The 17,469-nt window shown below is 37.7% G+C and overlaps 1 protein-coding gene across 2 annotated transcripts in view; it reads left to right on the forward strand.

The window, feature by feature from the left end:
- The window catches only part of IDH3B (isocitrate dehydrogenase (NAD(+)) 3 non-catalytic subunit beta), a 687,127-nt gene that overhangs the window by 133,424 nt on the left and 536,234 nt on the right, over positions 1 to 17,469 (forward strand). For both annotated transcript variants that reach the window (XM_044063995.1, XM_044063993.1), the window contains exon 3: positions 9,926 to 10,024. In XM_044063995.1, coding sequence (XP_043919930.1) covers positions 9,926 to 10,024 — 99 coding nt within the window. The remainder of the gene's footprint in view (positions 1 to 9,925; positions 10,025 to 17,469) is intronic.

Raw genomic sequence — 17,469 nt, forward strand, 5'->3', positions numbered from 1 at the left:
GATCTTCCTTTGGTTCCACAGTGCTCAAGAGTATTTTTCACTGAGCCACCCAAGGTCAAGGTGCTAGGGACGCTGTCCCAAGGGTAAGAATGAAGGCGGGTTTGGACTACATAACATCAAGAAGTTATGTACTCACCATAACATTCGATGTATGTAGTCCATCTCGTCTTACATTCTTACTACCCCCCCTCCTACCCCCTCCTTGAGGACCTGGAGGTATAGTCTCTAGGTGTCAGTAGTCCTTTCGGCTGGGGTTGTTCTTCTTCTCAGTTTGTGTGTGCGCTTGCAGCAAACAAGATCTGGGGAATGGGCCTGTAGCATGATGGGATACATCTTAGCCACGAGCCAGTTAAAGACTTTGAGCTAGAGTATGGCCGAGTCGGAGCTGAGGTTCGGCTCCGAACCCAGGGGTAAGAATGTAAGGCAAGCTGGACTACATACATCAAACGTTATGGTGAGTACATAACTTCTTGTTAAGAATCAATGCAAGTTATGTAACAATCATTTAATATTTAGAGAAATTTTAGATAGTTTGTAGAGAAATTAAAGGTAAGTTAGTCTAATACAAACAGGAATTGCAATATGAAGTGAAGGAAAACATGCTTATGGTATATTTACAGAGAAAGTCATGGAAGAGAATTAGATAGCAGTAAGAAGTAAGTGAAAAAGGGAGAGTAAAGAGGTGTAAGGAATGAAATGTTCACATTTAGGGATATAGTTTATCTTGGTTTTCAGCAAGAACAGATTTTAGCTAGGAAGTCTTTCAGAGTGGTGTTGAAAGACAGGAGGGGAGGGTGTAGACCTGAAGGATACAGGTGAGGAGTTCCAAGTCTCAGCAACCACGTACGAGTACAGACAATGCCTTGCAGATTTGCTAGGTTTGTAGACAGGCAGGAGTTTTTGGTCACTGGATCACAATGACCGACTGGAAACAGTTGTGTAGAATGTTTTTCAGTGCTGGACAGGCAGATGGATGCTGGATAATTTTATAGGTGGTTAGAAGTTGTGCATATCTTAATTGATGTGACAGTTCTTACCAATTTAGACTTTTCAGTGCTATATAGTGGTAGGTTCTGAAAGGGCTATGTGTTTTAAATTTGGCAACTTTGTTAAAGCATTGTTCAAGTTTTCATTTTTGTGAAGCGTAGAGGTTAGTGAGGATAGGAGTGCCGTAAAGAAGAGCGGGGAGGAGATGAGTTGTGGCAAGTGAAGATGTTCATCGTGTTTCACTGTTGCAGTCATTACACTAGGGTTATCCTGCTGGCAGGCTACCCGCACTCGACCTGAATTCCAAAGTCCTGGTCCGGCATCGGTTGCTGTCACCTCTTCCCTGACGTCAGTGCGCCAGGGGTATAAAAGATGCAGCCGACGCCATTTTCTTCAGTATTTCTTGCCGCACGGTGCCCGAAGCAAAAGCAGTTCGCAAGTGCCGTCGGCCGACTCCTGAGATTTTCTAAATTGAATTTCGGATTCGAAGTCTTCAATAAAGCTAAGTACTCTGTTGGGGAAACTTTTTTCTTGCTCCAGACTGATGTCAGAAAAAGTTAACAATTGTATTTCTTGTGGGAAGCAAATACCTCATAAGGATTTTCATTCTTACTGTATTCCTTGCCTAGGCGTGACCACAACGTTGCTAGTTGTTGGTTTTGTGCTAGATTTAACCAACGCACTATTAAGCGTCTGTACAATTTTGCTTTTCATTACTTTGGCCGAAGGTTTAACTATATAATGCTGTCGGAACAGCCGACGACCGGAGTTCATAAAAAGCGCAAGGAAAAAGAAAAGGACAGGCATCTGAGGTCCAAAACCGAAGGCGAAGCCTCTTCTAGGCCAGTCGCCGGTTCGCTGGTTCTCAGTGAGGCGCTTTCGCAGCCCTTGACACCCACTACCTCAGAGCCACAGGCCGCCTCTGACTCTCACATGGAGACAACTAGGCCTCTGGATACTCAAGGTATTGGGCCTTCGGAAACTAATCCCTCAGATGGGTCTGGAGCCGCTGAGCAGGCATCAGCTTCTGAGGGTGTTTTCAGACCTAAATAGCTTTATATCAAGCCAACTTCAGCATCCAAGACAAAGACTAAAACAGTTTTAAAGACAAGGAAACAAGTACAGCATTCTGCAGGACAGTCTTCCATGCCTAAGAAACAGATGCTCAAAATGGCCGAAAACCTAATTACGTTGATCAGGGGTTCCCATCCCCCTCCTGATAAGAGGCCTAGGCAAGACACTGAATATGATTCCTCTGATCAGGTTTCCATTTCCTCTGACTCCTCTTCAGAACAGGGATACTCTATTCCTCCCTATGAGGATTCTGATGCTGAAGAATCTATTCCTTCAGCTTCTCCTCCTGAGGATTACTCCTTTGGGGAAACCCTGCATACCATGAGGGAGCGTTTTCACTGGGAGAGCCAAGATTACTCGGATTCTAATAAAAGGCTCAGAGACTTTCTTTTACTACCTCAGCACAGACCTCTTGCTATTCCACCTGTACTAGACATTGTAGATGATGTATTTTCAGAGTCCGGCCTGTCACCCGACTCTTTACCTCCTGCACCTGTTAAGCCAGACAGATACTACAGGGTTCCAGATTCTCATAAACTTCTCTATAAAAACCCTGCTGCTGACCCAGAAACTATTTCTCAGGGTCCCAAAGGGGTCAAGGCCGCTACTGCAAAAAACCCTGTCCCCTCAGATACAGATTCAAGGGCACTGAACAGATGGGGGAAAAAGTTTACACTTCTGCTACCTTGGCTGTAAGGGCTTTAATTTGTCAGTTTCATATGCTTAAATATCAGCAATACTTAATGTCTCTGCTAAAACAGAAAATGTTGACAAATTCTGAATGTTCTGAGAACAAGGAAATGCAGGATTTATTGCATGCAGCTGAACAAGTGGGAAAACATACTTTGCAATGATTCACTGGAGACCTCTTGCAGGGCTGCTGTAACAGTTTCTTTCAAAATGCTTGGTTAAAGGAACAGACTCTGCCTGATCATGTTAAAGCAAAATTATTGGATGCTCCATTACAGCATGATACTTTGTTTGGTGTTAAGGCAGAAGAGGTGTTGAAGAAAATGGAGGATAAAGCTAAATCTGTGCAGACAGTAAAAGATTTCTTACAGGTACAGACACCCAGATTTAGCAGGAACTGGCCTTCTAAGAATTGGTCCTTTCCCGTGTTAGACAGGCCACAAAGAGGCAGATACAGATGCCCTAGAGGCAGACAACAGCCCCAGGGCTCATACAGGCCCAAACAATGGGGTGCTTCTACCTCCAAAAGCGGAGAAGACAAATCACAGCCATATAGGAAACAGTCCGAATGACTTCCCTCTGCCAATGCCAAGCATTTATCTTTTGGAAGCACCCTTAGGGGGAAGCTAGCACTTTTTTCACAAAATTGGCACATGATCACCCAGGACAAATGGGTCTTAAATATATTCTCTCAGGGCTGCAGGTTCCACTTTCACACCCTTCCAAAGGCAAAAGGTATGCCATACCTGCCACACAATCAAAGGGCAGAGGTGCAAAAACAAGTTTCATCTCTCATGGTCATGAGGGCTATTCAGTCAGTGCCACAACAAGAGCAGGGACAAGGATTTTACTCAAGACTTTTCTTAGTACCAAGAAAGGACAAAGCATGGAGACCAATTCTGGACCTGTCTATTCTAAATACTTTTTTGGACGTTCCGAAATTCAAAATGTTGACTCTGCAGCAGCTTCTGCCCATGCTGGGCAAGAAGGCTTGGCTTGTAACTTTGGACCTCAAAGAGACATACCTGCATGTCCCATTCAGACAATCTTGCAGAAGATACCTCAGATTCATAGCTGGCTCAATGCACTACCAATTCTCTGCACTGCCCTTTGGTTTATCTACTGCACCCAGGGTCTTCACAAAATGCCTGGCACCAGTAATTGCATTTTGCATACAAAGAGGAATTCAAATATATTCCTACTTGGACGACTGCCTTATTCAAGCAGAGACCAAAGACATTCTACTAAACCATCTGGCGTTTGTAAAAAGATTACTAATTTGCCTAGGGTACACAGTAAACAAAAATAAATCAAAACTAGTACCCTCTCAAGAGATAATATTCCTGGGTGCAAGCTTAAATGCAACTGCCCAGATGGCTTATCTCATGCCAGACAAACAAAGGCAAACTGACTTCTTACTTCGAAAGCATGGCAACAAAGACCCAGTTATCTGCAAGAAAAATTCTGCAGGCTCTGGGCTACATGGCATCCTGCATTCTGCTAATTCCATATGCAAGACTGCATATGAGGAAACTACAATGGTATCTAAAAAGTGTTTGGACTCGACATTGCCACAGCCTGGAATCATTAATTTCACTCATTCCCTGCCTGCAACAGAAGTTTCGATGGTGGGCACAGGCCTGTCACCACAACAAGGGACAGCCATTCACTTTAATAACAGCCAGGCAAACACTAACAACAGATGCATCAGATTATGCCTGGGAGGCCCACATGGCAGGAAAATGTATTCAGGGCACATGGCCCGCAAGCCAAAGGCATCTTCACATCAATCAAAAAGAGATGCTAGCTGTACAAAATGCCCTGACAGCCTTCAAGGACCTACTTCATTCAGGACAGTTGCTGATAAAGGTGGACAATACCACAGTCATGTGGTACATAAACAAGCAGGGGGGCACACATTCCTACCCCCTCTGCAGACAAGCCATGATTTTGTGGAACACAGCATTGACTTACCAAGTACACCTGCAAGCACAATTCCTGCCAGGAAAAACAAATGCTCTGGCAGACGAACTAAGCAGAAGCTTCATGGATCCTCACGAGTGGAAACTAGATCCACAAATCTTCAACATGATAACAAGGAAATGGGGATGCCCAAACATAGATCTTTTTGCCTCCCCTCACAACTGCCAACTTCAGAGATTCTGCACAAGGACTTATCACAAACAAGCATGGAAAGTGGATGCTTTGTCATTCAGCTGGAACAACCTTACAGTATATGCCTTTCCTCCACTGCCACTCCTCCCCAAGGTACTCCTAAAGGTCAGACAAGAGAAGCCATAAATGATACTGATTGCCCCGGATTGGCCACACCATCACTGGTACCCAATCCTAAGGAGCTTGTCTTAAGGCCCAGCCTGGACATTGCCTCAAATTCCTCATTTACTGACCCAACAAAACAATCAGATCCTGCACAGCCAACTCAGAACCCTAAATCTAGCTGCATGGCGGATAGTGTAACCATTCAGAATACACCTCTCTCTAAAGCGGTTATGGATGTTATTTTGGAGGCCAGGAGGCCCAGCACCAGAAAATCTTATGCAGAAAAATGGAAGAGATTCTGTGCTTGGAACCAGGCACAAGGAATTGACACGCTTGTTCCAAATATTCCTCAGATTTTACAATATCTAACTGAGATGCTGGACAAAGGCCTATCCTTCTCATCAATTAAGATCCATGCCTCTGCCATTTCAGCTCATTACAATACGGACCCACCTATTTTTTCACATCCATTGCTTAGGCAGTACCTCATGGGGGCCAAAAACATAAGACCTCCAAGGAGAGCTCCAATACTTGCATGGGACCTCAATTTTGTCTTGGAAAAACTCACACTGCCTCCTTTTGAGACGGCCAATACAGCTGAGATAAAATTCTTGTCATGGAAAACAGCTCTGCTCCTAGCAATAACTTCAGCAAGAAGAGTTACAGGCATTAATGGCTGTGGAACCTTTTATTATCTTCAGGCCGACTGCAGGTAGCCTGCCAGCAGGATAACCCTAGTGTAATGACTGCAACAGTGAATACACTCAAACATGTACATTTATGGTAGGTACACAACTGTACTTTGTAGTTGCGTCAGTGAGAAAGTTTTTGGCTCTGTAAAGCATCCCTAGTTTTTGATGATTTTTTCTTATCCAGTTTTGTATATGCAGGTCAAATGTTAGGTTGTCATCCACTATCACCCATAATAGTTTTCTATGAGAAGTGACTTCAATGGTTGTATTATCAAGAGAGAGGACTTTAAATTTAGTTTTTTCATGAGAGAGGGATTTGGGGGGAAAAGGCAGTAGTTTGGTCTGGTTTTGAGTTGAACATGAGTTGTGAATTACAGAGCCATGTTTCAGTGACAGTCAAAGTTTCCCAAGTAATTTTTTTGGAGGTGTACCATGTTGTCAGATATGCAAATGAGAGTGGACTAATTTGCTTACTGCATTAGGGTTGCCTATTGTGTGGACTAAAGAAGAGTAGACCAAGGTGACTGGGAGATAATGTGAGAGCGTGGAGTGCCATTTTACTTACTGATACCTATTGAACAGGTAGCATATAAACCAGAAAAGGGTGGGCTGAGAGAGACTTAGTGAGGACATTTGAAGTAGGAGTTTGCTGTGGCAAACTGTGTTGAAAGCTTTAGACAAGCCTAAAAATAAGGAAGAGACAAGTTTGCCATTATGTCTAGCTTTATTGACAGTATCTATATAGGTTAGAAGGGCAGTGCTAGTACTACGGAAAGGATGGAAGCCATGTTGTGTAGGAGATAGGAGTTCTTGCTCCAGGAGGTAGTCTTAACAATTGTTTTTGAATGTATTTTTCAAGTATTTTGGCAAGGGGAGATAAGATTGCTATAGCTCTTGATGCTAAAGATTTTCAGGTAAAAATGTATGTTTTATGTTCTTCAGAAGAAAAAAAAATGTCTTAGATGCAACATTGACAACAGATTGTATTTAATTATGGAAGTAACATCAGCAATTATAACTTAAAAGTATATCAGTGCTTTATAGATGAAAGTCAACATTGTGATTTTTGGGGAAGAAGTATTACTGATACATTGGGTGTTTTTAGAAATACGTTTTGTAGGTTGGGAGGCAAAGTATAATATAGAGTCTTTTCTTATCTTCTAATCATGAGAATGTGTTTGACAATGGTAGGTATGAATGTTTATTGCCTAAGCTGCCAGAAATAGATACAGATCAAATTACTATAGAGGAAATGGTTAGACTTTATATAGTTTCAGTAGGGAGAGGACTAATAAATGTTGATGGTGGGCCTAGTTTTATAATAAAGAAATAAAAGAAGGATGCTCTGTAATCCTTCATTGCATATAAGCTGCATTAGTACATTTATTAAGCAAGTACAAGCATTATATATATTAGCTGCAAGTTGAAAGATGATGTCTGTCTAAAGAAAAGAAGATTGTATTAAGAGCCTTAGAAGTATGTAAAAGATTTCAGAAATAAATGATAAGTACTTAAAAATAAAATGAAGGAAACTGTATTTGCAGTACGGAAAAGTAAGAGAAAATAGAAGGCATATATTCTCTCAAGAGAACAAAATTATCAGGCTTAACTTTTGGAAATTATCTATGGGCAAACTGAATAGGGAGAAGAAAGTAGTTGCAGAATGAAGTGGTTCTAACGTCACCACATCAAAACGAAGAAGATAAGAGTATTTCTCAAAAATACTATCGCTACATGTATTTGTGTGTTTAGCTACCATTCTTTACTGCACTAGTTAACATGGTAACTAGAATTTTAAGCTACGGCTTTGGGGATATAGTGACAGACTAAATCGCAAGAGTTGGTTGCCTGTTTTACACTCTATTTTATTTATTCTTTTTTTTTGTGAAGAAAAAAAAATATGTGAATGTTCAGCAGCCCTCTGTTATGTCAAAGGAAAGTTGGCAGGAGTAGGCAAGTGCACTTGATGAAGACTTTATCAAAATCAGGATAATTAAATATTGTTGAGCTGAAATAAGAGTAAAGGATATTATGAAACATGAGGTTTGTCAAGATGGAAGAAATAAATCTTAAGACAGAATATTGATTGAAGAGTAAATAAGATCCTGACATAGAAATTTGTTAAAAAATAAATAATAAATGAGGTGAAAATAGCTGCATATACATGGGATATGCTGTGAATGTTAGGGTGTTGAAAAAATAAGATGAAAGCAAATCTAAGTTTTAAATGTCCAGTTAGATCCTGTGTGTAATGGAGGGTGTACAGAAGCAGAAGGGGCTATAGAGAATTTGTTTTAGTATTCATATTAAAAAAAAAAATCGGTGGTTTGATTGAAAATTGTGTTTTATTTTTTATATTCCCACAAAATTGTTTTGAGTATTTATGTCCTTTTGTATGAAAAAAGACCATAACAGCCTAATGTGACCAAATTAAGAGTGAAGGCAAATATAAACATTAAATATGCAGCTGGAATTCCAAAACCATCTAATAATCCCCCAACTCACAATGGCCCACAAAATATTTTACCAACCCAATAATACCCCTATACTCTCAAAACTCTTAATCCCATATAATAATCTGAACTCCTTACGTTCTTCTAACAAACTCCTTGCTAGCCTAGCAAAGTCTAATAATACAGCTTGTGACTCTCTGTTTACTAATACAGCAGGAAAAAACTGGAACCTGTTACCCAATGAATTAACACTAATTACATCCTTGCCACTCTTTAAACAAAAACTCAAAAAACATCTCCAAATGCACTGGCTATGCCCTTGTAGTAACCCTGACTAACAACCATCTTCACCCCTGTTTCTTCCTCTTCTAACCAAAGTTCCAAACATTTAAATACTTAATCTTGTATTATGACTGACACATTTTAAACTCTAATCAACTTATTGCTTATATCCTTGAACCTGTTGTGAACTATTGTACATAACTCTTACTGTATTATAACTGTTTTAGCTTTCTTAAGCAATATTATGTTCACTGTTACTTTTCTTAATGTGTTCTGATCTCTGAAATGTAAAAACTTCCTGTTTTATTTGGTTATTATAACTGTTTTAGCTTTCTTAAGCAATATTATGTTCACTGTTACTTTTCTTAATGTGTTCTGATCTCTGAAATGTAAAAACTTCCTGTTTTATTTGGTTTATTAATCCTGTATTTACCATGTAACAACATTTTTATACTTTTTATATTTTTGTTTATCTATGTGGAGCTTTTCTCCCCGGGCCTCTACTGAAACTGGATATATATCCAGCTAGACTAGCCCGGTCAATAAATGTAAAATAAAATAAATAAAGATGAGGTTGCCTTTCTACTGTGTAAGGGAGGAGGAGCATTTGAAAGTGGTAAAGGCTGTGTAATATCTGTAATAGTTGTCCATGGGTTGTATTTTAATTTGGAGTGTGTGCTCCCTTTTTAGAATTTGTGTAACGTGAAATGGTGGTGGTTGGAGTATAGAGTAGGTGGTATCAGGAAATCTATGCATAGTTATTGGTTATTCAGTGGTAATATATGGAATAGAGTGTGCCTCTTATGTGTCACAAAACTGAACTTACAGAGGTAAGAAAGGAGACTGTGAAATGTTTCAGGGCTGTAGCAAAAGTAAATAAATAAAACATATGAAAATGTGTTGGTATTGATGGTGAGGATTATATGGAGAATATAAGGAAAAACATTTTGTTTACTTTGTATGCTTTATTTTGAATAGCTGTAAATAAATTGTTGAAGTGAAATGTGTATAGATAACAATTCATTACTATTTCTTGACTTAAAGGAGAGCATTATACCTGCAGGCCTAGTATCATAGTAAAAGTGATCAGATCCTTAATAAAAGCATCAGGTAAATCCTCCCAACTGTAAGATCAAAAATAGAGGACACCCCTAATGCAAATTGTGGCAGCCAGCATGATGATGCATTTGACTATGATATTTAATTCTGACATGCCATCAGTGCATCTTTTGGATGTTTATACTAAATAATACTTTTTTTGTACTGGTGTGTAAACGATGACAAAGACCCCACACTGGGTTGTGATATTGCTGTTTGCATGGTAAGGTCTTTTGAAGGAAATGAACATCTTTTTAGAGACTTTGTCCTTTGGAACTGGATTGTGTAATAGGGTGAGATCCACTGATTACCATTATGCTGTGCAGTCTGTTTGTCCATTGTATGTAGAGTTTGTGATTTCTTTTACAGCTTGAACCTACAAAACCTGATGGTGTCTTCCATGTTACTATGATCCCTGGAGATGGTGTTGGACCAGAACTCATGCACGCGGTTCGGGAAGTATTTAAGGTAGTCTTTTCTTATTTTTATGATATTACCTCCATTATCTCATTGTAGGTAATAAACTAATAAATTTGCAGAATTTTATTATAGCATTTATACTTAATACAATCTGGTAGTCAGGATATGCTTAAAGGTTTTGTTTACTGCTTGTCATAGTTTTGTCTCGGGTTGGTCTTTACTGTAAATATAATAATTTATTTTCAGGTAACAGCACATTAGTCAAAGTCATGCTTGACAATTTCCATAGTGTACAAAATATCTTGACCATTTCCTGATCTTCCCTGTTTTAAGTATGCATTAGAAAGTATCTATAATAGTATAATTTTCTTGTGTGGCAAAAGCCAGGGTACCGTTTGGCTAGGCTTATATAGGCCCTAGGGCCAATAGTCTAGTACCTACCTATGAACCTTTTTTATTATTTTGGCTTAATAGTATATTTCTATTTCAGATGTTGTACACAACATTTAGATCAGATTACAGTCAAATGTTCTAGTTGTTAAGACACGCTCAGACAACTTAATAAAATCCAATTCCTTTGAACCTGGAAGCATATATAGAAGAAACTTTTAAAATTAAACCATTTTGTGATGTTTTTAACTGCCTGCTGTCATCATTCCAGAAATCAGGCAAAGGTGAAAGTTTAACCCGTTGTCAAAGCTGGTAGTATATATTTAAACAAAAAATCTGACACCTTAATACACTCTGTAGTCAAATTTCATGAAATGTCTGTAAGTAATGGAATGTAAAGTTATAAATTAGCATTGTGTCTCTTTTTGGTTTGGTTTGTGCTGACTAATGGAACACATTGGACTAAAATGGAAATATTCTTAACAAATTTGCATTAGTCATATGAGGATAACTTGGTGTTTCTTATAGTAAATTAATGTACAAAGATGGTTGTTTAGTTTTGCATTTTGTGGATGCATGAAAAAAGAATTATGACAGTCAGTCCTGTAAGTAGGCAAATAAGCAGCAACACATGATGGGGAAAATAGAAGCTAAAATGCTTGTCACACCTAGGATGAAGAAGAGTTCAGCTGTTAAAGACAAGCACATTCATCTCTGTGCTGTGATTTAAGTTGTCTTGTGCTCATAACATAATGCCTTGTTTTATTCATCTGAAGTATTTTAAATGTTTGTAACTGTAAAAAGTGGCAACCTTGGATAGCGTCATCATGATAAATAAAAACCAAAAGTGGGGAGGAGTTTTATTTTTATAGATAGAAATTTATTTTATTTAAATTTGTTAACTGGAATAAAATATTGATCACATTAGAAAAAATTCATTCTCAGCCTGGAATGACATATGGAAAGAGCATTAAACTAAGTCAAATAAAGTTGCAAAAATAAGTAAAAATATAAAAAGATGTATAAATCACAGAAAAGTAAACATAAAAATATACACAAATGACATTTCCACCCGCCTTTGTGAACATTATATCTGAATGGTGGCCACTGTTGATGGCCTAGGGTCATGTAGTTTTGATTTAAAGTTAGAGGATGAGGTCCTGTGTGATAATATCCTCTGAGAGTGTAAGATTGCAGACATTTGGTTAGTTTAGAGTTTAATGTTGTGACTTTTTACAGATTTAGGAGTTTAAATAATTGTGATCCAGGTCGAAGATCATCCAGCTTTACTGGTAACCATTTTGGTGTTTTTGAGTGGTGTTCTCATTTTTTTTTAATTTCTCCAAGTCTTTTGGGTTTCTAATACCATGACAGAAATGGATCCCATTTGTAAGTCAAAGTATGATTAAAGTTCATGAAATTAGTATTGTTTCAATCTTTGATGTTAGCCAGAAGTGCTCTTCGCAGCACCCACAATGTACCCAGTAATGACTCCTGCAATTCATATGGAGCTACATGTATTGGTAACATATTTAAATATGTTATAGGACCCGCTGCTACTACTACTATTGGAACTTTCTGGGTATCTTTCTTCCACATTGCTCTCATTTCTGCCTGCAAACCTGATACCTGTGCTTTTATCATGTCTATCTTTCTGAGTATTTTTGTTGCTCTGTTCCCTCTTCTATACTCTTCTAACAGTGGCACTTCTTGACTTAAGTGCTTTAGTTTTCTCTATTCAGTACTTCCATGATGGCATTTGATTTCTCCCTGTCCTTTCCCTTTCTACCCTGTGTTCTTGTGATAAGACTTTATCTGTTATTAATTTGGCTGCACAGTAATGTATCTTATTTACTTCTGTTATATGGCATACATCTCTATGGACAGTCCTAATTACTGTGTTAATTTGCTTTTTCAAACTTCTAACATTATACACAGGGTGATGAATCTTCAGGATTTTGTTTGAAATGATTTGAATAGTTTTAAATTTCCTTTTGGAGGCTTCATCAGTTTGGGGGAGTTTGTATTTTAGTTGAGGGAGCAAGATTCCTTTGCCTATGGCTGTTCTTGTGGCATGTAATAAAAAGGTGGAGATTTTTCTGACCCAGAAAAATAGGGATTTTTTTCTGCTTTTAATTTTAATATGGTGGTGGAAGTTAAGTGACCTATCTGGTAATATTTCAAGATATTTAAAGTATGAAATATTTTCTGTGGATGAGTTGTTAAGATCTGAAAATTTTTAACAGTTGATAGTATCACAGGGTTTATGATTATTCCCAGCTAGCATAGTTTTTGTTTTTGGAGGCATTAAGGAGCAGGATTTGCTTGTTGATCCATTTAATGACTGATGAAAGGTCTGGTTGTTGTGCCTGTTGAAGAATTAGGAGAGACTTCCTCAGCCAATAGTAATAGATGGAGTTGTGATAGATCATTAGGGAACTTGCTAATTGTAGACTGAGAATAATAATGGTGCAAATGTGGCTCTTTGAGGCACCCCTTTAATCAGAGGGGGTTGTAAGTGATGTAGAGGAGCCAATTTTGATTGATAAGAAATGAGTATTGAGAGAGTTTGGAACCAGATTGTTGCATATGGTAAAATACCCATTTCCAGCAGATGGTAAGTGAGGATGGAATGGTCTACAAATGTAGCTCCAGTAAGCTATGCTTTATCTGTACATCAGAATTTCATCTTTTGGAGTCCAGATTGCTTTGGTATTACTATAACCAGTCCAATATTTATGTTGTTACTGTAAAGGAGGAAGTATTGTTCTATATATGTTATAAAAGCTGTGTGTAAATAATCTTTTCATGAATTTTAGATGGTGTAGTAAGGATGGAGGTTGAATAGCGCTGACAGGCTTTTTTTTTAAACAAGAAACATCTTTATTAAATTGTCACATGTGACATAGTCAATCTTGCATTAAAATAAATGAAAACAGACCATCCCGATACAATTATATTTGCAAACATTATACATTATAAACCACGCTGATGCAATTGTAGTTGTAAACATTATACATCACTTATAGTCTATCAAGTCATTGTCAGCCAGCCATTACATAGCTCATTCAAATCTTTTATTTATTTTAAACCTTGTTCCTCCTCTGCATGTATTGTTTCCACAATCCCCATTTTTTCTTATATAATTTGCTCCTACCTGTTTCTAAGGACGCCAATTCCAGTTGTTGTATCGCTGTTAGTATATTTTCTATTTCTAGTAAATATGGTTTAGACTTTGATTTCCATTTTCTAGTAATTCCTTTTTCAGCAGCCACCATAATTAGACTTAGCAAGGCTTTATAATATCTAGGCAATTCCATTGTGTATCATAGCTCAAAAAATAATTTCCTTATTTACATCAGTTTGCTCACCAAGTATCACTGACAAAGCAGTCTGCAGTGAATCTTTAAAGTCTGCCAACTCATTACACTCCCAGAAAATATGTTCCCAGTTACCTCTTTCTTTCCCACCGCACCTCCAATATTTGCTGTTTATCTGAGGAAAAATTCTTTAGAGTCTACTTGGGGTATATAATTACCTATGTAAACACTTCCAATACTAATCCTTTTAGACTTTGTTGCATATTTAGGAAACATACATATATCCCCCCATTGGCTTAAGCAATTCACAAAGAAACAAGCTGTCTTCCCAATCCTTTCTAACCTCCTCTGAATGATTCTTACAGTTATCATGCAATATTTTATATGCTCTATTAATTCCTTTTTAATGGCAGCTTCTGTTCTAGATTCTTCTAAAAACTCTACCAGTGCTGGTCTTTTATTTAGGAACCCCCCCTCACCTATTTCTTTCTCTTTGCCTATACTCTGATATCAATCCTCGATGGGAAAGGCAATCTCTAACCTGCAGTCCAAATAAATTCTTGACATCTTCCCATTCTGTTGCCTTTCCTTCTCTAGTTATTCGCTGCCAGTACCCCAAAGTCCTTTGCCAGCTTTCTCCAATAAATTCCAGCACCCTCTTGGCTATTGTATGTATCCCTAATTGTAGTCATTCCTATCGGCAGAGACTTCTTTCTGCATTCCTATGTTGGCTTACTTCTTAGAATACTTTCTGCTGCTTTATCAATATAATATTCTGTATGATTATTGTTATTCTCCTTAAAGGTGCGCAGCTAAAATCCTAGTCTTCCCCTTGTTTCTTGAGCTTCCCCCGTGTTTCATCATCATTCCTTTCCACTTTGAATTATAATTTTCTGTTTGTGCTGGGTATAGGAGCCTTAAATGTGTTACTCTGAAATATCCCTTCAAACTGGGGAATCCCACTCTACCTTGTTCTTTTGGAAGAATCAGCTTATCCCACTTGATTCTTGCCATCTTCCTCTCCCAGATAAAATCCTTCAGCTCTTTATTAATTGCCAGCCACAACTTCTCCTCCGGTTGATAAAAATATGAGTGACATGAGTATAAGACTAAAGGGACTAAAAACATTTTAACTGCTTGTATCTTACTTACTATTAATATCCACATAACAGAGCTTCCATTTTCTCAGTTTTTGTATTATCTTTTGTTTAGTCTCTTCCCACATATCTGTAGCTTCCACACCAGAATAATTTATAATCCATACTCCCAAATACTTCATTTTATCATGTCCCAATAAATATGGATATTGCTGAACTAATTTTTGTCTGGGTGCATAATTTACTGCTATTGCCTTTGTTTTAGCTGCATTCATTTTGTATCCTGAAAAGATTTTAAACTGTCTCAAAATGTTCTAAAACACTGTAATATCCCTTTCTGGTTTTGTTGGGTGTAAAATAATATCATCTGCAAATAGAGCCAACTTTTCTTGAATACCATACCAGTTATAGCCTTGGATTTCTGAGTCCCTTATTTTCTTTGCCAGTTGTTCTAAATACAATGCAAATAATAAAAGGGAGAGAAAATTCCCCTGTCTGGTTTCTCTGCTCAAGCAGAAATTATCAAAGAGGACCCCACCCACTTTAATTTTCACCTCCGATCTCTCATATATCCTTCTAATCAACCTTGCAATTGTATCAGCGAATACAAATGCTTCCATTGACCTGATCATAAAGTCCCAGATTACTCTGTCAAATGCTTTCTCTGCATCAGGACCCACCACCAGCAGTGGTATTTTCTTGCATTCTGCTTCCCTCTGGATCATCAGTGTTCTATTAATGTTATTAAACATTTGCCTCCCCTCTACAAAACCACATAGATCCATATATGTCAATTTTGGCATCACTTTTCCCATTCTTTTAGCCATTATAGACATAAACAATTTATAATCATGGTTTAGTATTGAAATGGGCCTGTATGAAGATGGATCTGATGGATCGATACCTCTTTTGGTATTACAGCTACCACCTCTTTCTTCCAGGATGTCGGTGCTTCTCATCCTCTTACAATATTGTTAAACAAAACCTTACAGATCTTTATCAGTCTTTTCCCTCCTAGCTTGCAAACTTCCACAGGAATACCATTTATTCCTGGGCACTTTCCTGTAGATGAGATAAAATCTCCTCCTGTCCTAACTATTAGTATTTGAGCCTCATCTACCTCTGTCCTTGGCATATTTAATTCTTCCTTGAACATTTCCATTTGTACCTTTTCTTGATTTCCACATTTTTCTGCTTTAAATAGACTTTCATAGAATTTCCAAAATATTTCTTATACTTTTACAGGAGTTCTTGTTATGTTCCTTGTTGTAGGCTTCCTAAGCTTGGTGACAGCTCTTTCTACTTTCTGTTGCGAGTCGTTGTGCTAAAAGTTTTTATGATCTAGAGTTGTTATAAAAAAGCAGTTGCTTAATGGCAATCTTTCTAAACTCATGCATATTGTCTTGGTAATCTCTTATTTTCTGTTTAGCATTCTGCAGTTGCTTCTCCTCTTGTTCTGTGGGATTCCCCCTCTTTTGCAATACTTTAACATTTGTCAGTCTTTCTAAATATTTCTTGTTATTTCTTAACCATATTTCCCTTTCTTTTATTTCCACCCTATTTTTAAAATCCACCTTAATTTTATCTCACTCCCTATATATATTTTCAGAAGAAATTTCTATCTTCTCTAATAGCTCTTGAATAATTTTCACTAACCATTCATTAAATTCTTCTCTTTTCAACAGGTGGGTGGGAAAGCACCAGTATCTCATTTTTATTTCATTACCCTGTGTTTTTATTTTAGTTGTTATTGACAGATGATCTGAAATAGTTATTGGGTGTCTATCAAGACCTTAAATTAAATGCACATGTTCCTTTGAAATGTAAATTCTCTCTAGCCTAGCCCAGATTTTGCATCTTGGGGAATAATATGTAAATTCAATCCGAACTCCTAGTACTGAATTCACATCATCCATGCTACATATTTTCATAAATTTCTTCACAGATCTACCCTGCTGTGTTATATTTTCCCATCTGGGCCCCCCAGACACAGCTTTAGTATTGCAGATCAAATTTCAGCCCCCACCTTTAAGTACTATTCCTCGCTGAAAGCTGATAATTTCTCCCCAAATGTTCTTAAGCTCCGTTATAGCAATTTTCAATAGAATATAAATAGATCCAAGTGTAATCCTCCTCCTCCCCTGGTAGTAGCCCCTTAGTAGTACAAATCTACCATTATTATCATCTTCTGCCACTCTTAAAGCCCCTCTTGCAATTATAATATAAGGACTCCACTTTTCATTTGCCCCAGGTATTGAGCTGAATAACTATCCTGAAAACTTTTGTGTCAAATTCACGTATTCAGCTCTTTCCAAATGTGTCTCCTGTAGTATAGCAACTTGCACTCTGCATTTTTTAATATAGTTCGCTACTTTTTCTTTTTTGTATTTATCTGTGAGAGCATTACAAAAAGTATCATTTTCTTGAAAAGTTATTATTCCCACTTTTTATGTATAACAGCTTGTTTGTTAAATGTCTAGTTTCAGCTTTTGTGTTGCATGTGTATACTATTTGACAGGTTAATATTTTATGCAGTTGTTTCTTGTCATCTCCATGTGAGTCTCTGTCACGTCTTATAAAACTTTTTGTTTTATTGAAAGCTCTCAAACAAAAAACAAACACACCTCCAATACCCCTCACAGACAGGAAGTTAGAATTGGGGAGTCCACCTCTACAAAGAGACCAG

The sequence above is a fragment of the Protopterus annectens genome, chromosome 2.part2 (assembly GCF_019279795.1).
Source record: "Protopterus annectens isolate FY-2018-M chromosome 2.part2, PAN1.0, whole genome shotgun sequence".
NCBI classification, from domain to species: domain Eukaryota; kingdom Metazoa; phylum Chordata; order Ceratodontiformes; family Protopteridae; genus Protopterus; species Protopterus annectens.